Source organism: Gouania willdenowi, chromosome 22, assembly GCF_900634775.1.
Source record: "Gouania willdenowi chromosome 22, fGouWil2.1, whole genome shotgun sequence".
In the NCBI taxonomy this organism is placed as follows: domain Eukaryota; kingdom Metazoa; phylum Chordata; class Actinopteri; order Blenniiformes; family Gobiesocidae; genus Gouania; species Gouania willdenowi.
The window spans coordinates 2,711,999-2,737,763 of NC_041065.1; the positions used below are offsets into that span (position 1 = coordinate 2,711,999).

The 25,765-nt window shown below is 36.7% G+C and overlaps 1 protein-coding gene across 1 annotated transcript in view; it reads right to left on the minus strand.

The window, feature by feature from the left end:
• Positions 1-25,765, minus strand: part of LOC114456270 (MAGUK p55 subfamily member 5-A-like) — a 49,879-nt gene that overhangs the window by 23,857 nt on the left and 257 nt on the right. Inside the window, exon 2 of the mRNA XM_028437918.1 lies at positions 2,686-2,976. Coding sequence (XP_028293719.1) covers positions 2,686-2,871 — 186 coding nt within the window. The 5' untranslated portion in view covers positions 2,872-2,976. The remainder of the gene's footprint in view (positions 1-2,685; positions 2,977-25,765) is intronic.

Below are 25,765 nucleotides of genomic sequence, written 5' to 3' on the forward strand. Positions count from 1 at the left end.
AAACGGCAGAAGAAAAAAGCCAAAACTTACACAAAAATAAAATAATCGATCGGAAATAAACACGCGTATACCAAAAGCATTTGTAATTGTAACAATTTCTGGGAGAAATGGTGCAGGTTCTGGAAAAATTCTGGGGAGGGGCCAATACTTTCATCCATGACTGTACGTGTACACAAACAGTTCAAACAGACTGTTTTTCAGCGACTGTATGACTCATAACACAAACACTAGAAAAGCTTACTCTGCCAAATACTAATTATTCTACGATATTCCAAGTATCAACAGCAAACAACCGATTCCATTCACAATTTTTATTTTCAATTTTTTTTTAATCTCAACTCTACCAACAATTCAATTACTAATTTTATATTATATACTGTATATATATATATATAAAGCTGATCACTAATATATTTTCTTCTTATAACATTCTTAAAAACTTTTTGAACTGTTTGAACTCGAACCAAAATAAACCACATGTTTCTTAATTTATCATCATGCAAAGTTAAATAAAAATATATACTTTTTAAAAATATATCTGTCTATCTGTGTGTGCGTGTACAGGACTCTACACTAACTTTTCCAGTGGTGGCACTGGAGCGACTAACTTTCTCAGTTGGTCGCACCTTTTTTTTTTGAGCGGGGGAGGGGGGGGTGTACAGCATAGACATGTATGCTGATGAATAGTTGACTTTACTGACGTACCGTAGTTTTGTATGAAGTAAAGATTGACAATGACTCGAGATATATTTGGTAAATGTTTTAAAGGGGACAAATCATGGTTTTAAATCCTTCCTTTTTACATATAAATCATACAGTTGTGGTCTATATAAAGCGGAACTGCAACGCTTGGGTCTGAATTCCTCATTATTATAGCTCCACCCCTTTTCTACCCATTTCCTGATGTGCTTTTGAGAGCAACTCGTTTTGGTGCGGTCTCTTTAAATGCAAATGAGACACTCCATACCCCGCCCCCTCTTCAGGTGACACTCGGTTCAACTCCACCCTGCTCGGCCATTTTTGTAGTTTGATAGAAGAGATACGGCTATGTAGCGGTGCAGAAAATGTTTATTCAGAGGTTATTTACAAAATGTCAACAACAGAAGCCTTGTCCATCCAGCCTTACATGTTCCAGCCAGAGTCGAACCCAGCGGAGCGAGATGAAAATGAAGATGATGAACCTGCAGAACCCTACCAAGTGAGCTAACACAAGCACCGAGCTAACGCTAGCGCCAAGGTGATGTAATAGTTCAAAAAACATAATAGAGAATAGAAAAATCGAAACAGATTGAAAAATATGAGCAAAACAGAATATAAAGATATCTACGGAGCGCCTGAAGAGACTAATTTGATTTTTTCTGTACTTCTAAGCGCTCTAAATATACATCAAAATGCATTTAAGGGCTAAAAAAGTGGATATAGCATGATATGTCCCCTTTAATGTTTTAGTGACAATATTATATAAATAAGTTTTTCTGCAACAAGCAGTGGCTGAAATAACAGGTTATTTATTTTATATAATTTTAAAAGAAGACATAACTTTTTTTTTAAAAAACACATTGCATTTTAAAGCAGAGGTGTGGATCCATTAAACAAATGTAATTAATTGAAAATGTGAGCATAATTAATCATAGGATGAATCACCTCTGATGAATTTGTAAACAACACTGAATCATCAAGTCGTTGCACAGAAATCATCTTTATCCTGAAACGGTAACGTTTGAAGGTGAAAATCAATAATTACGCTGGACATTGACTCACTACTCAATAACTACAGCAGCGCCCCCTGCGGGAGCCCTGCAGTATTTTTCATAAGACCAGGCGTAGTGTTTTACTTAGTTTAGAACACGTGAGACAATCTGTCCGTCTTCAGATGTTTATTTTCATGTAAATGAAAATTGTTATTAGTTTGCTCAAGTCTTGTACATTTTTCAACACAGTTGTGGAAAAATAAAAGATCAATACTTTTTCTTAATGATTTACTGCAGGAAAATGAATGCAAAAAGTTAGTGTGATTATAATCCCAGGCCTAGTTAAAAGTGTTTCTGTATAATCTCACCTGGATTAAAATCCTTCCGGAGCAAAAAAAAAACCTTCTCAATAAAGACAATACAGTGTAATAAAATCTTTACAGTTAAAATAATATCAAATATTTTATGAGTCAATTATATGAAAAGCTACAAAAAATAACTGGATCTTGATAACACATGATGATGTCAGTCAACACATGCTAACTGCTAATTTCCTGCAACATATCAAGCATGCCTATTAAACTGGTTGTTGGCAGTTAAATGCATCTTTCCCCAGTAAAATCTCTATAATATTTTGTTAGTTAAATTATCTTATCAGGGATTTAAAATTTAAGATTAGCCACAGGTGTAAGGGAAGTTGATGGTCAGTAGAGGTAAAGTAGGAAGGTGCTGAGTCATTGCACAACGTGAGTTATTTTGAAGTTAAAAAATGGTTTTATCATAATTTTATTTGAAGTTTATGTCATTATTCATCAATGCTTGAAATAATAATTCATTATTTTAATTTTTTTTTTAAACTATAAGGGAGCCATTGCAAAACAGTCAAAGAGCCACATGAGGCTACAAAGCCGCTGGTTGCAGACCCCTAATCTCAGTGAATCACTATTATAAACAGGTTGCATCCGTGTGTGTGTGTGTGTGTGTGTGGTCAAACCTGATGTTGTCGTATTCTCTCCAGCTGTGCCGATCTTCGGAGCGGCTGGGTTCGACTCCCCAGCTCTCCCGGGCAGTCCACGGCCATCTCCCGGTGTTGCTGACCTCCTCCTCCTCCTCTCATCTCCTCATCTCCACCCCCTCCTCCCTCCCCAGTGACATGGCCGTTCAGGTGGGAGGTGGTCATCCCTCACGCGGTGCCTCTGAACGATTCAGTGGGCTAGTTGGTGTGTTTGTAGGTGGGAGGTCTAGGAGGGTGAATGTGTGAACACAGCAGCCATGACACCATAGCCTGTGAAGAGAGGAAATAAACTGTATTTACCATGAAGCATAAAAACCAACATGCTTTTAGTCCTACATCTGTTTAACCAGCGCAAATTTGGATTTAAACCAAGAAAAAAAAAATAGATTCAGCGATATATCGCGATATTTCACAGTGCAATAATCGTATCGATCCAAAAAATATCCAAATTGATTTCTTCAATCATGTTTTTAAACAAAATAAACATTTAATGCACTGCACTTTTAGAGATGTATGTGGCTCCTTTTTTTTTAAGAACTTAGAATCTGTTGTAGAGGCAAAAGTTAAACTTTTTTTAAAAATGTAATTTGACAGTTTGATAAACAAACCACTTGTTTTTGATATTGGTGAATGAATTACAGTTAGTTACCATTTACTTGCTCTCACAAGTTTAAAAAATACCCAACAACAAATAAATTGTTGTTGGATTGTGACCTTATTTTGGGTCGTGACCTTATTTTGATAAATCATTTCTGGTGACCCCAAAGACATTTTTGATCATGTCTGAGCTCAGTTTATATATATATATATATATATATATATATATATATATAGACTGCATTTTAGTTGGGGGTGTGGAGGTGGGTACAAAATACCCCCAGCCTGTGAGCCAGATAGCAAAATAATAGGTGACATGTACGAGGTAGCAGCGCACCTTTGAATGAGAGATCATCCATGCTCAGCAGAGCTAAGAGGGAGAGAGGAAAGGAGTTTACGAGACAGAAAATGGCGCAACGTGCAGAGCTGACGTTCCCAGCAGCGCACACTCCGACCAGAGCAAGTGTGGAACTCATGGATAGTGTGGCGATTGTGAGATAAAACCATAAAAAAACGGGGTAAGCAGTGACACTCTGTACGTCTGGGAGGAGGAGGAAGTTGCGTGTGTACAGACTGACGGGAGAGAAAGTTGGAGGAACTCCAAAATACAGTAAGAAATCTATTCAACTCTGAACCAGATAGATACATAATAATTTTGCCATCAAAAGCCCGGTCTGTGTTTTTTCTTTTTTTTAGTTTTATATAAGGAAATGATGTTCAGATGTTAGAGTTGTCACTAAAGCAAAAAAAAGCTTTAAAGTCACTGACAGGGTTTTTTTTACAAAAAGGCTTTTTTCTCAGCTTTTTGCTCTGAAACTGAAGATTTGTGTAAAACTTGCTCTATTCAACGGCTGATTACAAAAGAACAAAACGAGCCAGAAACAATTTTTCTTTTTGATGAAAGTAGAGACTACAATCTTTCAGAATCCGGTGTCAGATTTCAGATAGTCATAGTAGAAAATATTCTGTGGGTCTTTAAAATCAGTCAAAATGCTCAAAAACGGCTGGTACTGAGGGGGGTAGAAAATCTGAGAATGGCTGGCACTGAATGAGTTAAGATTGTGTGCTGTTTTATTTTTTTAAAGAATAATTAAAAAACAACAATAAATCTATTATCTATTCATGTATGCTGATGAATAGTTGACTTAACCGGCGTACCGCAGTTTTGTATGAAGTAAAGATTGACAATGATTCGAGATATGATATTTGCAAAATGTTTTAATGTTTTAGTGTCAATATTAAGTTTTTCTGTAACAAGCAGTGGCTGATGCATTAAATTTATTTTTGTCCACATGTGGCTACGTTTTGGGTCAGTGTACAGTCATGGTTAAGGTCTGTGGATATTGTTTTGCGAATCACACCACAGAATATTTTGTTAAATTATAGCAACAAATAACAACAAAAGAACAGAATGTTTGCTTACTTGAGTTAGCTATATAGTTATTAGGTGTACATTCTTAAAGGTGTGCCATTTGTTATGTTATAAATGTTTTGGTAATTGTGTTGTATTTTGTACATTGATTTTTGATTAGTGTTATTGATTTCATGTCATTTTTCATTATGTTATGTTATAGATTTTGTTTGCTTTGTGCTTCTTTTTTTAAATTTATTTGGCTTTCCTGTCACAACACTATGAATGTGTGGATGATTATGGTATGCATGTATGGGGGAGTGGTTGGGGGATGGGTTGCTGGAAGCCTGTTTTGTTATTTTATTCTGTAAACAAATAAATAAAGTTGTTAAATATGTTAATATGTTAAATAACAGCAAAACATAACAACAGGTTACATGTATTCTGTTTTTTTGTTTTGCTGGACCCTCTGAATTCAATTCAGAGGCTCCAGCTCTTATAGTGGGGTCTCCTAACCCTAACCGCTGGGAGAACCACAGCTGAACATCTGGCCTGGCATCATAGTCCATCAGTTGTGACCCTTGATGCTGGTTCTGATGAGATCCTCTACATATCAGACCCTCATATCTGACTTTATCCGACTTTGTGTTGAGAAGCCTCTCACGCAGCCTACAGCTGATATTGGGTGGAATCGTGTATGCACTGCGTGTGTACGCTCTATCACACAGATGCGGACAGATGAAATTACAGGTGAAGAATCGGAAAAGTTTGTCATTTTCTGATTGGCTGACCTGTGAATAAGTATAATCCTGTCCAATCACGTTGCCTTGCTCCTACAGATAGGAAACATAAAGGGAGCAGCCTCTAAAACATCCACAAACAAGTCAACACATAAAACCATGACGACGGCTTTGTCAGCAGCTGGGTGGCCATTAGAATACATAGGGGGAAGGGAGGGGCAGTGATTGGCTGGATGTTAAAAAGGTAAATATGGGACGGAGACAGATGGAGGCCTTATCTCTCAGTGACCCAACAACAGGCTTGATATGTTATCAGTGAGCAGCAGGCCTCTAAACAAGCACAGGTCCCATGATGCAGCAGTGAGGAATGCCAGGAAGGCCTGGGAACAAAATTCCAGTGATGGGGGAAGGGAGAGAGAGTGTGTGAGGGCGGGGGCGGGGCAATCCAAACACACTGAACTTGAGTTGTGGCTTGAAGCGCACTGACCTTAAAATGTGAGGCACAGCAGTTCTCTAAAGTGAAGACATCCAATCACACGCGCTGCATGTCTCCGATACATTTATCTGAACCAGTGCCGACTTTTGGCAGATTGCAAAGCTTTGTGACGCAGTTTCAAAAGTGCAAGAGGTCAAACTCTCAGAGAGAGAAAAAAGGATGAAATTACAAACTCAAAAGTTAGCAGAGGATACTCCTGTTACACATTTAGACATGTATATTTACATTTAGAAATGACTCAATGTAAATATCCTGGTGGACCTAGATCAACAAAGTCAAACATAATACCTACATAGTAACGCACAATAATATCTACACGTTATTGGTAAAGGACGATATTTGGTTTTAAAACTAAGTATCAGATATTGGCAGGGATGTAAGAATATATACAAAATCGGATAAAAACCGATAAAAATCAGAGGGATTATTCATTTATTTGAGTGGGACAGTGTTGTAAATACACCTAATTTAGCTAAATGCTAATTACCTACTGTAGTCTCATGGATACAGCACAGTGTGTGATTCAGAGCTTAATTTGGGCCGGAACCTGTCAGAGCAGGATCGGGCACCTCCCAGATTTTGATCGGTACTTATTTGATTGGATCCAGCAGCTCGTTTAAAACATTTTTTTTCCAGCAACCTCCTCCTCCTGACAATCCTCTCTCCTCCTACCATGGACATAATACACACCTCCTAGAATGTGAGCTCCTCCCTCTCCTATCTAACAGCTAAAACAAACACTGTGGTTCAATATAGACTATATGATATGCTTTATTGCCATATATGTAAATGCAAACTGCACTACTGGATGCTCAAACTGCACTACTTTTTCTGCTGCTTGTGTCCGCAATCTTTGATGTTAGCACTACGTGCTAATGCTACACCAGCCTATGCAGTGAGACCCAACATCCCTCGTGAACTGAGGATGTCGCACAGGGATGTTTGCGGATCTGGCTGTGTTTGTGAATGATAGATGGTGTAATCCGGGGCACATCACTATGTAGGTGCAGTTTTGTAGTATAGATATTGACGTGTGTGTCCCTTAAAGCCAATAAGTGAAGTTAAGGCTGAGGTAAAAAGAGTCCAAGGTCGTTTCTGTGGAAATCGCGGAGGAGAGCAATAGCACAGCAGCAGTTAGCATAGCTAGTAGCAGCACCTGTAGCGATGATGCTGATGCAGGAGAACCTGCCTCTAACAGACGGGACACAGGAGGAGAACTATCCAGAACTATAAAGTTCTGATTTGGACATTGAGTCCAGGGAAGTTCAAAGCTAAAATGAGCTGCTACTCTTGACTTATGAAAGACAAGGCAGGCCTCGGCTGTGAAATATGGAAAAAAGTTGCGAGGATACAAAGGGATCATGGCTGTTTTTTTGGCTGTTTTGACAAATAAAAGGTAAGCACACATTTTATTTTCTGTTGTGATTCATTAGAGGTGTTATGTTTAGTGAACTTTGTGGCTAAATTAATTAGCGGTGATTTGGCGCTGTCCTTGGTGCTGAAATATGACAGATTTGACATCTGTCACTCAGACAGAGACAATGCGCTCCGTAACGGGCAGTTGTCCATGTTTCTTTAATGCTTATTCATCATTCTTTTATTTAACATTTAGGTTATTTGGTTGTTTGTGTTCACGTGATAGTGATTTAGCAAAAGGCGCTTTTAATTTTTTTATTCCGTTACATTTTTGTTTCTCTCTTACTGCCAGAACAACACATGGATTTTTTTCCGGACCTGATGATTTACAAAAAAAGCACTGACTGATGTACTTCAATACTCTGCTTAAACAATAGGGGGTGCTGTGACTGTTTTAGTGATGCTTCTTTTGGCTGAACCAAGAGCAGTGACAGGAACAGCTTTAATCAAGACTAAAAAAGAAGACCTGATCCGAGCTGACAGAACATGAACTGAACCCTCTGATGGCAGAGTGTCATCCCTCAGGGATTTCATCAGATTTATTGCTCATTAATAATAACAATAATAATAATAGCATTTTATCAAATATATTGTCCCGGAACGGTAGGAAGTCAAGTCTTCCTGAGTCAGTAGCTTCAAGTCTGAGTTAAATCTCGAGTCATTTGTTTTCAAGTCTAAGTCATGTCAACCTATGACAACTAATGCAGACATGGTAAAAAAAAACCTAAACACAAATATATGAATTAAAAAACATTTAATTGATTGTTTTTTTAAATCAAGGAATAGTTGCAGTCCTAATATTTTGTTCTCTCTGCCAGTTTAGCAACAAAGGCAACGCTCTCCCCTTGTTCTTTCTGCTCCAGTTGAGATGTTGACATGAGTTACAGAGAAACATGGTCAGCGTACGTTACATTAACATACCAATGACACTGCTGGGGAATAGAGTGCATGTGATATCTGTGAGAAAAACATGAGAGTAATGTAGCTTATCCAAACTCTGCAGATTATAGCATAACTTGACAGTGAATCACAAGTTAAACAAATGTAAAGTCAGCTTTTCACAGAACTCATCCTGCATATGTAAAAAAAAAAACCTACTCTGAGGAGTCAGAAAAACAGAAATGATTAAGCACTGAAGGTAATTATGTGGAGATCATGTAGGGGTTAACAGAAGCAGTGGAGAACATGAAGGTTTTGCATTAAATGAGTCACACACACACTTCAAAGAGGCTGCACCAGCCTGTACCAGGCAGCAACAGAGAGTGAAAATGAAAGATGAAGGAGGAGGAGGAGGAGCTTCAACATGTTTTAACTTTAGTTAGAATGACGTAACCACTGAAATAAAAAGGACAGCCTGAATAAATCTCAGTAGACTTTGATTTCTGCCCTAAAAAGACTTTGGTTAACGTACAAAAACACCAGAATATATGAAGAACATAATCTAGCATCCTAAAATACTGTATATACAGTATACTATTGCTGCTGGCAATCAATCTGTGATTAAAAACAATGGAAAAATTATTGAAACTTACATGCTACTAATATTGGAATTATTATAACGAGGAATTCACAGTTTGTAACATGTTTGGATAATGTGCACCGTGCACTATCAAAGGACTCGTATCATCATTGGACAGTGATTGTCAAGCCTCTGTCATTAAGTTGTGTAACAGAATGTTAACACACGCACGCACACACACACAAACGCAGTCCAACAGGCAAGATTAAAGAAAATGAACTTATTTGTGTTTTACATTTTACATGATTATTTTGGATAAAAAGTCACTGAATCACTTCGGATGGAATCGTTCTAAATTAATCTTCATCCTTGAAGAACATCGGCAACAACGAATCGTGATTAAAATCACAATCGTTGCTAAAATGAATTGTTATACCTCTATTTCTGTATCATGTTGGGGCCCAATTTAAAACTACAACTGCAAGCAGTTATGAAAGGGGGCCAAGCCTTCCCGCACGACTCGGCCCCCAGGTTTAGCGGAGCCCGTGGAAGTGCGTCACGAAGGATGACGGGCTCGTGGCGAGCGTCAGGACACAGGCCAACGTGGCATTTGCTATGAACAGGTGGATATGAAGTTTTGGAAGATGTGACTTAAAGTGTTAAAGTGACAGGCCAAAATGCATTTGCAACCATTATAGTGCCACCTAGTGGTGCACTTTTTGGTATGGGTGAGTTGTGTGCTCTTCTATAGTTACCCTGTAAATTTCACAGCCCTCAACATATTACTTCAGCTGAAATAAGGGTTTGTTTATTTATATGTTATGTAGTAATAAGCCACGCCCACTTTGACCAATCGCAATTAACTTCGAGATGCAGTCCCAGGAGCGACCCAAGGTCATATCCACCAAATTTGGTAAAAATCGGTTGTGCCATTTAGGACATATATATTTCTCATTTACTCATTAATATTTTGCGCATATTTTGAGCCAACAAAACTTTTTTGCTGAACATTAGATCAGGTTTAACTGAAGACTCTACGTGCCAAGTTTCACGCTGATTGGACAAAACCCAAAGGAGGAGTTCAAAAAAGTAAGTTTTCCAGTTTTTTATTCTATTTTTCCTTCTTTCTGCACCCTCCTTGTTTTGATGCTAGTGCAGAAGGGTGCTAATAGAGAGCACACTCACAAACATACTTTTGAACTAAAGCAGACAATGTCCCAGTCTTATTGGTGGGTGTGTTCACCCTCTAATAAAGCACTATGTTTGACTTTGATCAGTTAGATATTTTGTTTGCTGTTATTTGTTCATTTCCTAGAAAACATTTGTTTTTAATTTTGCAATTGAATGAAAATGTACCAGCACCAATTTTAATGTTCTGGCCAATCACAATTTTTTTTCATAACTGACAGCAAACACTTTGAATGTTCCAATCTTATTTTATTGTAAAACATTGAACAATACCTGTGAAACAATACAAACTTGTAGTTTTAACTACACATGAGGTAGTTTTCTTAAATATAAATAAAAAGGTTAGAACATTGCTGTTCAAAATATTAATAAAAAACAAACTAAACATGTCCAACAGGTTACACTACAGACCTATTTGGACCGTGGCTCAGGTGGTAGTGGGTCGTCTTCTGATCGAGAGGTTGGGGGTTCGATCCCAGTACCTGACTATGTGTCGAAGTGTCCTTGGGCAAGACACTGAACCCTAAGTTGCTCCCAGTGGTCGACTAGCGCCTTGCATGGCAGTCCTGTCCCACTGGTGTGTGAATGTGAGAGTGAATGGGTGAATGAGCTGATATGTAAAGCGCTTTGAAACTGCTTCAGTGGTGATAAAGCTCTATATAAAATCAAGTCCATTTACCATTTACCATTTGGAGCCAAAAACAAAGTGCATAGTAGTATTTAGTTTCACGAGGTTTGAGGTAGATGATAAAATAATGATCTAAAGGACAAACTTAAAAAACTTCTTAAAGTGTCCTGAGTTTTTAGGTTTCTTTATAGAGCAAAAATATAAAATGTTAATGGATATTTAAATGTAATAATATTAATATAAAAATAACATACAACAGTCTACAGGATAAAAGCTCCAAAAAAGTCAAACATTCTACAGAAATAATGAAGTGCATCAATGTAACTTTTTCAAAAGTCAACAGGTAATGACAGATTGAACATGGCACAGGTTAGTTGTTCTTACTTAGCTTTAGCATTATAGCTTGGTTGCTAGCTTATTAGCCTTGAGATGATGCTTTGTTGCATACAATCAAACCAGAATGCTCAATACATATTGATGTTTTCTCTATGATGTAATTGGGGTTTCCCATAGCATAGCATAGCATAGCATAGCATAGCATAGCATAGCATAGCATAGCATAGCATAGCATAGCATAGCATAGCATAGCATAGCAGTTAGTTTCTTTTTTCAGAGGCATACCCTGAGGTATGGCGAGGGGCCGAATTGCCCCCTCAGAACTTTGGTGTGCTTCAGCAACAGGGTGGGGTTTATGCTAATGACGGCTCTGTTACGTAACGCAGCTATGATTTCTGACCCGCCCATTAAATCCTCAACAAAGACATTTGAAACACGGTTTGTGAAGCCTAGCTCCACAATTACATTATAAATGCTTGAATGGCTTTGTACATGTTTTAAGGAATACATTTATGACCTATTTAATGTGTTTAGAAGACAATATCAGAATTTGCTTTACACGGACTTTAATGTATTACACGAGTTAATTTGATCTTTACTGCTCAATGTCCCTTTCCTAGTTATTTTATAATCCTTTCCACATAAGGTCCAAACTTTTATTTTCTTTATATTTATCCAAAATGTGAGGTAAACACTAATAAATTGATTAACTTCTTCATAGCTGCAGAAACACAGTAAGTTGAGGCAGGCGAGTGTGCTGACACAAATAAACTAAAACACTGAATCTGGTTCACTTTGGTAGTTTTTGATGTCTTAATGGGCTATATGCACAGTGAGACGTGACGTATTTGCGGTTGGAAATAAGACCGATGAAGTATTTCCTGTTACCACTTTCTGACAGTCAAAACAGTGGAGAAGTGAGCCGTCACACTTTTGAAACGTGTTTTTCACAGTTTTGTTTTATTGTGCCTGTTTGTGTGGTTGTGTGTCTACACAATGACATAAAAAAGGAGGAAGTTTACCTTCCAAACAAGAGAAGACAGCACATCAGTGTACAACTTCAGCTAGATGTAGTTCTACCTTTAGTTTTTTTTACGTTCCCACAAGAGGATGAGCTGCAAAAAAGTGGATCATCAACGTCCAGAGAGATACTGTAACTCCTAACCCTGACATGAAGGAGCGATCAAATGCACAAAGGCGTTCTTTTTGAATGGAATAATGAATCCCTTCCTGCTCCTCGTCCTGGTGTTTGAGAGCGAAGAAAGCGATCAAACTCTCCCTCTGAGGACCCTGAGGAGGAAATAAATGTACCATGTCCTGACCACAACTACTGCTCGTCTGCTGAGCCAGGTGCATTGGACTTAGCCCTCAGTTTTATAGAGGAGGTCCGGGCGGAGAACGCTACGCTCCGGTGACAGATGGAGGAGATGGCCCTCAGCAAGAAGTTTGGCTTTGAACGGTTTGCTGCTTCAAATGAGGACATAAGGTTTTATACAAGGTAAGAAATGCTATCAAAACATATCTGTAGCAATTAAAATAGCATTAGCGCCTAGCTAAACATAAAACAAGAGGAGCAACTCTTTTTTTAACAGGAAAAACAGTTTGTCAGTGAAAGGTCAGTAGCTTATGCAAATGTATAAAATGTTATTTACTGCTGTTTTTGAGTTGAGTGAGATTAAAACTATAGTCATTAGTAATAATACAGTAAAGTTAGGAACCGGACGATATTTCACGGTCTTCACTCAAACGTGGAAGTGAGGTAAGGTTTCATTTATTCAGTCTTCCTCAGAGGCGTCTGCTGATTACGTTGATGTGCCCTTATTTTTTTAAATAAAACCTGAACACAATATATCAAATAACATCTATCTATCTATAAATAAAGGAATCTGTGTCTTTGAAGTGTTCCTCAAATATCTCTGCGGGTCAGGATCAGACTGAGCTGAGAGTTTCAACATGGCTGCTGCTTGGTTCAAGGGTGTGCAACAACGAATTTGTTTGGACTGCAATGATACCGTTAATAAATTACTTCATAAATGCAGCTTTGCAGAACAGCTCAATGATAAGAAATTTGTTGATTATGTCACAGGTTCTCTCAGAGTCCCAAGCACGGATAAAGGAGGAGGGTTGGAAGTTTTAGCAAGCAATTCCACACCACAGAACAGTCTTTTAATTAAATTTCATTTTCTAATATTTAACAATACAGGACAAAATGGATTTAAGTAATGTGGGTCTAAAGCATCAAAGTCGTGAGGTAATTAGATAAGTGAAGATAGTTTTGAGACGTAACGGCCTCTTTCAATGGCAAAATAAAAAACAAGAATCAACAGAAGAAAGTTCCTTTGTAGCTCTCTCTCTCTCTCTCTCTCTCTCTGCAAGCTGCAGATGTATGCTAGCCTATATTACAGTGCTAAATATATACATACTTCCTACAGGCACTGCACTAATTATTTTAAAAGAGAAGACAAAATAAACTTGCTGGAATTGAACAAACCTGTTGTTAGTGAACCACCAATGTAAAATAATCAAACAGTAACACCTTAGTTACTCATTGAGAAGTGGAACGTTAACACACACACACACACGCACGCACGCACACACACACACAGGTAAAGGCCGTCTGAACATTGAATGAGGTCAGAGAAGCTGAGTGAGAAAGAGAACATTCCAGAGAACAGAGGACGTGTATTTCACTGGCCTGTGTCCCACAGCTCACTATCACCTCATTCATTCACCATAGTGTATATATATATATATATATATATATATATATATTAGTGCTGGGCAATATATCGAATATACTCGATATATCGCAGCTTGTAGTCTGTGCGGTGTTGAAAATGACCATACCGTTAAACTCGCGGACTTTTTTTTTTTTTTTTTTTTTAAATATCTTAGTGGCATTATGCACAAAAGGTGCACTTAAATTTAGTGTTGTTTTGAAATGTCATCTTAATGACAACATGCACAAAAGGGCACTATTTGTTTTAAAATATTGTAGTGGCATTATGTACAAAAAGTGCACTTTAATTTTGTGTTTTGAAATGCCATGTGAGTTGCATCCTGCACTAATGTCTTGTTTTGAAATGTCTCTGTGACAATTTTGCACAGAACGTGCACTTTCTGTTGACAATTTTATGTTTGAGCCACTCACTGTTTAATAAATACAGTTATGTCAACTTTGACTTAGTTGTGATATCCCCTTTTTTGCATGAAAGTTTAAAATTGGCATATATTAATGCAGTATGATCAAGAATGTTTTAATGTAGACATATAGAATCATCATACTGGTGTGATTTTGTGCATCAAAGTGTTAATTCAAGGGTAATGCAAAATATCGAGATATATATCGTGTATCGTGACATGGCCTAAAAATATCGCGGTATTTATAAAAGGCCATATCGCCCAGCTCTAATATATATATATATATATATATATATATATATATATATATATATATATATATATATATAAACGGTGTAACAACACATGTATTTCGGTACAGTTCGGTTCGGGTACAGGGTTGTGCACGGGTGAGTTTCCGGAACGGAAGTTGCGTGTGTTTACTTCCGCCTGCAGCTACATCTGCAGCCCGTGCATGTCATGGCTAACGCTAGCGAGAAACCAGAGCTGGAGGACCCTCCCCTGTCGCTAAAGTCTCTTCGGCTTCCGGGTGAAATACTGCAACGGAGAAAGACCAGTGGATAAAATGAGGGCAGTGTGCCGACATAGTTCAGCTGAGATCAGGTATGTTTCCAGGAACACAACGAACATGCTAATGCTCTTGAAACGACCCCACCCGAGTGCAAATATCAGCCATAACTGCCATCGGAGTCTTTATAGCAGCGGATAAAAGCTATTAACAAGCTGTGAGGAGCTCATTTTTTCTAAATAATAATAATACTTTATTTTCATATCCTGTACAATGTTAAATACATTGTTGGTTTACTAAAGTTTCGAATAAACAAGCATTTTTTTTTTTTTTTTTAATTTGCTAATAAAACAAACCCACTTTTTTGAACATTTACAAATAATAAAGCTTGGGACACACATGTTATTAATACTAACTGAGTTGTTTAATCCACACACATGCAAGCTCCTCCCCTTGTTTTGTGCAAAAGTGAACATACTTGATTTTAGTGTTTGAAAGATTTTATTTATGTTTAAAAAATATATTTTAAGTTTTCTGTCAAACAAATAAATAACTTTTTGGTTGACAAATAATCGTTTGAATAATCGTGATTTCAATTATGACTAAAATATCGTGAGCCCTAGTGTGCAGTATACACTTTGTTTTACTTGTGTCATGCATGTGAAATTGATTGATACTGTTTTGTAATTCCTGTGAAATAGATTCAGTGCAGTCAATAAATTCTGAATTTCTACAGTGACACAGATATGGTGATGCATCGTGGATGAAATGTCTTCCAAAATATCGATAATCGCAGAATTGCTGTGTCGTGATGTTATCGTTATTGTGGACAAAAATATCTTGACAGGTACCTGGGGATACCCAGCCCTACAGTTCACTCTCACCTCACTCATTCACTACAGATCACGTCATGTGCTCATTAAAGCTCAGCCTTTAGAGTCAGTGAGAAGTAGGGATGAAACGATTCCTCAAGTTATTCGAGTAATTCGATTACTAAAATGCATCGAAGAGAAATTCTCTTACTCGATGCTTCGTTTAAGCCAATTTCATTTTTGATGCCGCCACGTCCGAGTAAAGCGCAGAATGCAAAACGAAGACGGAGGCGAGCGACAGGGAGAGCAAAGAAAATGACGTCCAAAGTGTGGGACCTTTATAAATTAAATCGGACAGAAAACAGTACAATGCGTGTACTGCAAAACAGAAAAAGCTTTCCATTACAGCACATCTTCAATGCGAAAGCATCCGAGCCTGCCAAGTACCAACGGGTACGCCTAATGTTAATGTCACGTTCACTAAAGTATTTTAGTTAGATCAGTGATTGCTAGTGTAGGTTACGGCATGTAAAGAACATAATATAATATAATAGCTGATTAACGGGAAATCATTGTAGTGGCCACATGGTGAGGCATTACTGTATGTGAAAAAGTGTTGTTAGAAAATAAAATGCTACAGTTACTTTATGCTTCATTCAGGTTATTATAATGATTGTGCAAAAAAAATGGCTGCCCACTGCTCCTCAGGGATGGGTTAAATGCAGAGGACAAATTCCATGTATGCAACAACATTACATGGCCAATTAAAGGTGAAAGCCCCGATTTAATATGTACCCCTCACTCGTGCACAAACACTCACTCTCTCTCACAAACACACCTTCAAAAGTAATGTAAAATTACAGTAACTATTGCTTATTTTTGGACATTATAAAAAACAAGAATGTGAATTATGTTTCCATTTTTTTTCTTTAAAGGGGACATATCATGGTTTTAAATCCTTCCTTTTTACATTTAAATCATACAGTTGTGGTCTATATAAAGCGGAACTGCAATGCTTGGGACTGAATTCCTCATTATTATAGCTCCACCCCTTTTCTACCCTTTTCTGATGTGCTTCTGAGAGCAACTCGTTTTGGTCTTTAAATGCAAATGAGGCACTTTATACCCCGCCCCCTCTCCAGGTTGCAGAGGTGACACTTGGTTCAACTCCACCCTGTTCGGCCATTTGATAGAAGAGATACGATTGTCTAGTGGCGCAGAAAATGTTTATTCACCCGTTATTTGCAAAATGTCAACAACAGAAGACTTGTCCATCCAGCCTTACATGTTCGAGCCAGAGTCTGACCCAGCAAAGTGAGATGAAAAAGATGATGAACCTGCAGAACCCTAACAAGTGAGCTAACACAAGCATCGAGCTAACGCTAGCGCCAAGCTAACGTCACGAAATGCATTTTAAGACAGTCTTTTCAGAGACAAAAACGGCAAAATGAAATGACTAATGAAAACTTTAGACTTAAATTAAATCACGTAGGCCAGAAATAAAAATGGCGGATTGCTCGAAGTGTTGGGCCTGGAGTCGATGTCCTAATTTGGCAGTTCCGCTGCAAATGCTGTGACGTTATTGTTCAAAAAACTTAATAGAAAAATAGAAAAACAGATTGAAAAATATGACCAAAACAGAATATAAAGATATCAACGGAGCACCTGAAGAGATTAATTTGAGCTTTTCTGTACTTCTAAACACTCTAAATATACAACAAAATGCATTTAAGGGCTAAAAAAGTGGATTTAGCATGATATGTCCCCTTTAAAATCTATAATATGCCAATGACACTGAAATGCACTCTTTTCTTTCTTTAAAGAAGCAGCTACCAGTGCAGTTATGTTAAGTCTGCCAGTAAAAATGTAAACAGAGGAGATGCATTGGTTGTTCATTGAACTGACTTCTATTATTTGTATTACTATTACATAAGAAGCATAGGGCAGGATGTATAAATCAGACTCCATAGTGACACCACGGTGGTGATGAGGGTAACTGCAGCCATCAGCCAAGCAGCCACGGGGACATCAACTGTTTACAGCTGATACCCGACTGAACCCTGAGAGGACCCCACGGGATGGGTCGGGTTCGGACAGATATTTAGAACTGGTGTTTGGGTTCGGTCATATAGTGTCGTTCTTCCTTTCCTGCTGCAGCCACAGCTGATCCACGGTGGATGTCGGATGGAGCAAAGGACAATTAGAAAGGAATACACTATCAAAACATTCCCTTTTCTGCACAATAACATGGATTATCTTTATCTTCGATATATGGATTATCTAAATAGATCCAATGGATCTCTTGCGTGCACTGCATGCGGAGCTGACTGATGGGAGGGGCTACCGTAAACAGTCCTCACCTCTTCACCTCGCTTCATGAGTAGGCGTGTCTGTAGACACTATTGACACATTTATTATTGTTTTCATCCAAAAAAACTGCACAAAACACATGGTTATTTAAGCAGCTATTGTGATTTTGAGTCAGAAAAGTGTCGCTGCAGAACCAGAGCAGCAGAAGCAGATGAGCCATGCAGGGTTCTCCATGACTTAGCCATTAGCCTAGCCGATAGTCCTCCGTGGCAGCCACGCTTTTGCCGTCTGTCGCGCCGCCTCCGTCTGCGTAGGTTTACCCGCACATCGGCCGCTACCGTGTATCGACAGCGCTTAGTTGGAGTAGTGACTTGCGATCATATATTATCTTACAGCTAAAACGCCAGTGCAGCAACAGCCATCAGAGGAACAGCTCACTAATTCTCCTTTTGCCTAATTTTTCATTGTTAAGTTGTTTAATATGCTTGATTTGAATATTTGTATTGTTTAGATAGTTGGTTTTGTGTTTTGTTAATATAAAAAAGTTATTTATACAGTATTTTTTACTGTTTTATTCATACATATATAGTGTTATATTTAATTAATGTTATTGTTAAAAATGTTCAAAAATAAACAGATTGATGTTTTTTGTCGTTATTTTAAGTTTTTAAGATAAGAGTAGTAGTATAGTAGTATACCCATCCCTAACGTTGAAGAGGTTAAGCCACAGATTTGTTTGCTTTATTGTTGTAATCTGTGCTTTAAAATTTACATTTCATAAGTTTAAATAACTCTGAAATTGTTTATTATGAAACAGATTGATTTATTGCTTGTGTTCATTGAAAAATGCATGACAAGAGGCCCTTGAAAAAATAATCGCATATTAAATCGCAATCGCAATATTGAGGAAAAAAAATCGCAATTAGATTATTTTCCAAACACTGTAAACTGAACATACAAATACATATTAGTGTTCTCATAAATAGAAAATACCACTATACAAAAAGTCAGCTAGCTTCATGCTAACGTCTATGGGAAAACCCAAGTATATGCTCATGCAAACATATACGCGATCTGCAGTGATTTTTATAACACTGTTTATGCTTAACTTTCACAAACACAGTGTTATCAAACAGTACACTTAAACATACAAGTATATGTTTTTTCAAGCCAAAAATACCAGAACTTAGTGAGTAGAGACCAGTAGGCCATGGGATTTCAAGATGGAGACTTCCGACTACTATGGCAACAGTGTTATGCCAAAACACACAAACTTACCCAGACCTTTAGTCTATGACACAATCCTAACAGGAAACAACAGTGATGTATTACATAGACAGCACAAGGAGTGTGTGTGTTTATTTTTATCTGTTTAGCATGAATAAATGTTAAATTTTTTTGTCTAAAGTTTGCCTTTGTATGATATCATTGGAATCAGTTTATTTAAAATTATCTTATACAAACTGTATTGTTTTGATGCCATAATTTGCCTTAACACACTATGCATTGTATACATTTTTAAATTGAGAATCAGTTAAAACAAGAACTGATTTTGAATCGAATCGTGACCCTAAGAATCAGAATTTAATCGTGAGACAAACAAAGATTCACATCCGTACTTTTTTATGTCCGGGGCAGTGATGTTGATAGGTTTTCAATGTAGTGAGTCTCCAGGACCCACAGGTAGTGATATGAGTCTCTGGGAAATTCAATAAGTCCCCAATAAAAAAATATTCTTCTATTTCTTAAATTGTAGTGTTAAACTCTCTTAATGGTGATATTATATGTCTATAATTATCAGATATATTCATGTATGTTCCAAATGTATCTGAAATTAAACAAATACAATTCAAATGAAAACAAAATGGTGTCTGTTGTACAAACATAAATTATCGATAAAAGTGTTGATTTTAACACAAACAAAACATTCTCATCACCATGACAGAGTCAGAAAATAAATTGTCACCAAAATCTTCTTGTCTGAACATCAACTAAATCTAATGAAGTCAATCACTATGAAACTTATAGCACAAAACTAACAGTGAAAAGTCTGTTGAGAAAAATAAAATGATCAGATATGTTTGTGGTGTGTTATAAGCAGCTAGTTAACTGGCTGATTGTTGTTGTAGTGGCTAAACTAGCATGTACTCAAGGTGATCATGTCTGTGCTGAGTTAATGCGTAAAGGAGTCCGCTGATGGCTAGCATTCTTTTGCTAGTTACTGTGATTTTAAACACAAGTTGATGTTCACAATGTATCGTACCTAGCAACATCACTGCTTACTACTAAGAAGTTCATATCTTTGACTTAGAGCCCTAAAAAATCTGTTTTATTTTTTACAATTTCCGTTTTAGTTTTTCCCAAATTCCGTGTTCTCCGCTTTATTTTTTTAAATTGCATTTTTTTTTTTAGAAATATTTATCATTTTTTAAAGAAAATGTTAGTTTTTAACTCTTGTGAGGAAACAAAATAAATACTAATATATAAAAAAACTCACAATCAAACAAAAATGTATGTCAAAAATAAAGTAAGATACAATTAAAAGATAGATATAAATTGTAGTGACGTATTATTCTGACTGCTCCTTTTTAATTATTTATATGTCATATAAAGATGTATGAGAACTAGGAGTGTGACGATATCTCGATACGGTAATATATCGCGATATTTTTCCGCACAATCAATTATCGATATGCTTTTTAAAACCTTTTCTGCTTTTTCACTGAAATGTGCAGGTACGTCTTCACAGAAATGTTATCACTGTTTGTTGAAGGAACCAATATAATGTTTAATGGATTATTGCACTATAATGATGTCACTGGTAAGAAAGACCCTATTTATTGTTTACATAAAGCACTATTAGAGATATTTATTAGTTTACATTGGTATGTTGACACTTATTTACAGAAATGTTGCACTAAAATAGTGTCACTGTTCATAGGACACTTTTTCAATGTATTGTCTTTCAGAGATAAAATAAAAATTGTATTTTTTCACTTAATCTTTTTTTTTCTTGTTATGTCATAGATTATCATAGATTGATTTCTGTCCAATTTATCAATAATCGCTGTATCGTCATATCGTGAGATAATCGTTATCGCGAGCTTTGTATCGTGTATCATATCGTATCGTGAGGTAGCCAGAGGTTCCCACCCCTAATGAGAACAGCATTAATGTCACCTGATCAATGGTTTACTGAATCTGATCAGGTTTAATCATTATGTTTTGATCAACTTAGTTTAAATTAACCTAATATAAATAATCCTATCTTCTGTAGCTCTGATGAGATGTTCGAATGTAGCATTCTAATAATGTTGTTCCAACTGACTTTTATTTTGTAAACAGGAAGTTCCCAATGAAATGTTTGTACTTGAGGTAGCTAGCTGACTGTGAATGTGAACCGATAGACACTGACTAAAGGCTGGAATAAAAAGAACTAAAGGACAACACAGACTGAGTTATTCTTAGTCAACCAGACACAACAGATCGAACACTGAGCAGGTGAAGATGATTAAAGCTGATCACGTTTTCATGGAGCATCGCTGCTGTGCTATACGAAGCACGGCCAAAGCTTTCAGGGGGGAGGGCGGTGCACTTAATAAGCGGTCCCAGGAAACATTTTGAAACGAAATCCGCGTTAACTGGCTAGTTGTTGTTGTAGTGGCTAAACTAGCATGTACTCAATGGGATCATGTCTGCGCTAAGATAATGCGTAAAGGGGTCAGCTGACGGCTACGTTTATTTTGCTAGTTACTTTTAAACACAAGTTGTTGTTCACAATGTGTTGTTTTTCATGGGAAAAATGAGGTGCGTCCCAGGATAGTGGATTTACTGCATCCTTTTAGATTTTTATGCGTCAGGGACACAGGACACGTATCAAGCAACATCCCTGCCGGGGTATTGGGACGCCTCTCCAAGCCAGGGAGAACGCGCACCAGCATCATTTGACTTCACGTCTGCAGAACTACGCGAGAAATCGATACCGTAACAGCAGTACATAATGTATCACACAATCTTTTCAAGGCAATAAGTAGACATACTGTATGTGTGTGAACTCATTCTCTGTGGTTGAAAATGCTTCATCAGTTATTAGCATTCAAAAAAATTAGCTATAATTTAAATTAACGTTTATTTTTTCTCAAATCCTGCCCTATGCTCCTTTAAATTCAGTTCAAGTAATTTAATGACATTTTTTAAAAATTGTATCCAATTACTCGATTATTTGATAGAATACTCGACTATTAAAATAATCGTTATAACTGCAGCCCGAGTGGGAAGTTTCACATCTCCCACCACAGGCCGTTCTTCACACTAACCTTAAAGCCAACTGTAGCAGGTGTTTCCTTTAACACACTTTGATATAAACACAAACTTTATGGAGTAATTCACTGTAAGGATGAGGAAGAGGAATGTTTGATATGAAGGGAATTCCAAACGTTTTCTCATCACTACCAGTACCAGCCAATGTGCCGTTCACTCCACACAGGAAACACGACACAAAAGTAACAGTATTTACTGTGTTCACAAAGCACACACTAACACTGCTACTGGAATTCAAACTATGCCAATCGCACAGATGATAAAAAGCAATGTGACCAATCAAGCTGTCACATTTTTCATATATCTATTTCATAGATACCTTATCTTTATCCTTTCTTCAGGTGTGTGCGCTGCTGATTTTACACAGAAAATATATTAAATTCACTGCCTGAAAGCAAAATGCTAATATTATTCGGATTTTTATTATTTGAAAAAAACTTAAAAAAAAAAAAGTGAACAAAACCAAGTTGAAATTAGCATCAGAGCATATTTTGGGAAAATATTCCACCATATTTCTAACTGTAAAACAGGTGGTCGAAGCGCAGTTTGTTTCACTGCATTTCTGTTGTGTATAAATATGATATTAATGCCAATATTTAACACCATTACCCATATTAATCATGTTTGGTATGATTTCAGGAAGTTCAAAAGCCTGTAATGACAAGTGTTTTTTTTAAAGACGATGAAACAGAAAATAAACTGACAGAAATGAGACTGAAATGGAAAAAGTTGGAAACAGAAAAATCAGACGCTCACGTTCATAAATGCTAACGTTGAAATGATTTTAGATTAGATCTAATCAGATATAACCTGTTCTGCCCTGTCTTACACTACAGGTATTTCTATTATGGAATTGTGTCGACTAAACATCAGCAGTGTTTGTTAAGTGGAAAACAAAGAAGTGCCACTAGAGCATAATGTCATCATTTCAGTGATATCATCATATTACATCACTGCACAGCACTGTGATTACCTACAGGAGGTGATTCAACCAGCAACAACACAACTCAACACTAGTTATTATTATCATCAGACTGTATTTTGTTACATACGCCTCTTTAGCAAACAATGTTTATGTTTTACTTTGTGTTCAATAAATCCACAATTTCACATTTATTTTGGATAGAGCGAATCTAAGACAAAAATACTTTGATTATTATTAAATTATTAAGAATGGTATTGAAATAAATAAAGTAACAATAAAAACACGTTTTGTAACTAGGGCTGGGCGATTTTGCCTAAAAAAAAAATCTCTGATTTTTTTTAAAGAAAAATTAGATTTTCGATTTGATTTTTTTTAATGCAAAGTGCAACTTTATTGCTGTGATTGTCCTCAAGAGTTAAAATGCATAAAATAACAAGTAAATGAGGCTCTGTCATTCAACTATTTAAGCTTTAACCAGGTTTAAGCAAAAGTGCAACAGCAACTTCACAGTAGCTTAAATTTTCTGATTAAGAAATCAGATAACTACATATTTTATAACATAAAACATTAAAAAAGTAAAAAAAATAATAAACTCTTCCCTTAGCATCTCAGCATAGTGTGAATAAAACATTAAACATGCCTGTGGCACACATATAGGGTAAACACATGTAAACAAAGAGGGGGCGGGCTCACATCGGAACGTGGAAAAGTCCTAAAAAACTGTGGTGGGGAAAAAATATAAAATAAATACATTTTTAAAAAGTATTTATTTATTTATGTATTTTTTTAAACTCGAATTTGCAAAATAAAAATCATTTTTATCTACAACTTCGATTAAATCGATTTTTTGCCCAGCCCTATTCGAAAGAATTTTAGATCTAAAGATTAACTGGACATTTTATTACAAGACTAACATGTAGAACCAACTCTTAAGAGCACATAATGTTAATAAGATTATTTTTTTTTACCAGTAATCTGTTTTTATGTATTAATGTTTATGGTCTCAACCTATTCAGTGTCTGATCCTTTCAACGCCTGCATCAATCGCATCTCCATCCGGTCAGACTATTTTACGGCAGTTCGTGTACTATTTAAAAGGTTGAAAACCTGCTATTCAAAACAAACTAGAAATGTCCAATTTATTTTGGTTTTGACTTTATTTTCTGTTTGGTTTTTGATTGTCAATGTTGTGTTTTGATCTGTTTTTGTAAATATATCTTGCGTTGGTTTTTCCTTTTTGTCTTTTTTGAATTTTTATTAACAATTACAAACACCACAAAACTCACATTTACGTTTGTTAAATATTAAAATATTTAATAAACGTCGTATGGTTGGTTTACATTCAAATATCACGTCCAAGCAGCTCTGTCGTTAAGATTGCGAGTAAAGGAAGTGACGTAGTCTACGTGCAACGTGTCGAAAGGATCTGAAAGAATCAGGCACTGACAGCGACCGCCAAAATAAAGGTCCCAGAGAGCGGGGACCCCCAGTGTAGCTGAAGGTGGTTGAACACAGACATGAACATTGAAGAACAGTCATGTGGAGACAGGACCATCTATAAGGGGGAATAAAGGGGAGATAACCACATTTATTTATTCATCTGAATAATATCCGCTGTTATCCAGGAAGTTTATTATTATTATAGTCATCTTAGAGATGGAAATCCTTGTTTTATTCACAAATAAAATGGATAAAGTGACAAAAAATGGTGGAAAAGGTGGTGAAATAGGATTTTAAAAACCACAGAAATTGGTTAAAATTTGAAAATTAGAGTAGACAAAAACAGACAGAAAAAGTGCTAAAAGGTTTCAAAGAGTCAATATTGGTGTGTGTGTGTGTGTGTGTGTGTGTGTGTGTGTGTGTGTGTGTGTGTGTGTGTGTGTGTGTTTTAAAAAGTAGGAATAATTAGTTTAAATTGGCAAATAATGGGCATGACAAATTGTGAATGTAGTTAAATTGGCAAAAATAACATGAAATATGGGGAAAAGAGATTAAAAGTGAGAATAATGGGTCAACTTATGTGACATTAGGTGGAAAAGTGGTGGAAAGGGTTTATAAATGCTGAACATGTCTGGAAAGTGGAAGTGCAGAAAAGGTGATGGGGAAGTGGCAGAAAAAGGAATAATAATGTAGCAAAAATGCATTAAAACGGGGAAAAAGTGTTGAAAACAGGTTAAACTATGGGAAGTTTGGTGTAGTTGCTTATTGGGAATGATGTTGAAAAGTATGTGGGAAGCATAAAATAAAAGCACAGCAGAAAATTGAGAGAAGTACAGAACCAAAGCTCAGATTTGATTGTAAAGTGTGTCTTTATCTAGTGAGATAACAGGTCAATGTCTGCTGTGTAGCTTCATGCTAGTGATGAGCAACAGGTGGAAGTCATGGTTGAACATCTAGTTCTGCTTTATCCACTGTGTTCTTTATGATCAATGAGTTTAAAAGTCACTAGAACACCAGATTTAAACAAGTGTTCAGCATTTGATCCGCATCAGTGAGCCTGAGCCAGATGAATTATTCCATCTGTCAAACACTAACATTAACACAGCTTTTATCCAAATCTATCTTTGTCAGACACGGACTGTTTCCTCTGTGTAGTGGAGCTTGAGGGTGGAGTGACAGCTAGCTTAAAGCTAACTCATTAGCTCAGAGATGTTTATGTCCGTCAGTCTAACACCTAAACCCCTTGAACTACTAAAAATAGTTTAAGTTATTAACATTACAAGAGAAAAACTAAATACGTTTGTCTCTCACAGAAAGTGTGAATAGCATACGCACGTAAATGAAAAACCTGGAGTGTTTTTTTTTTTTTGATAATAATATGAGGTTGTGGTT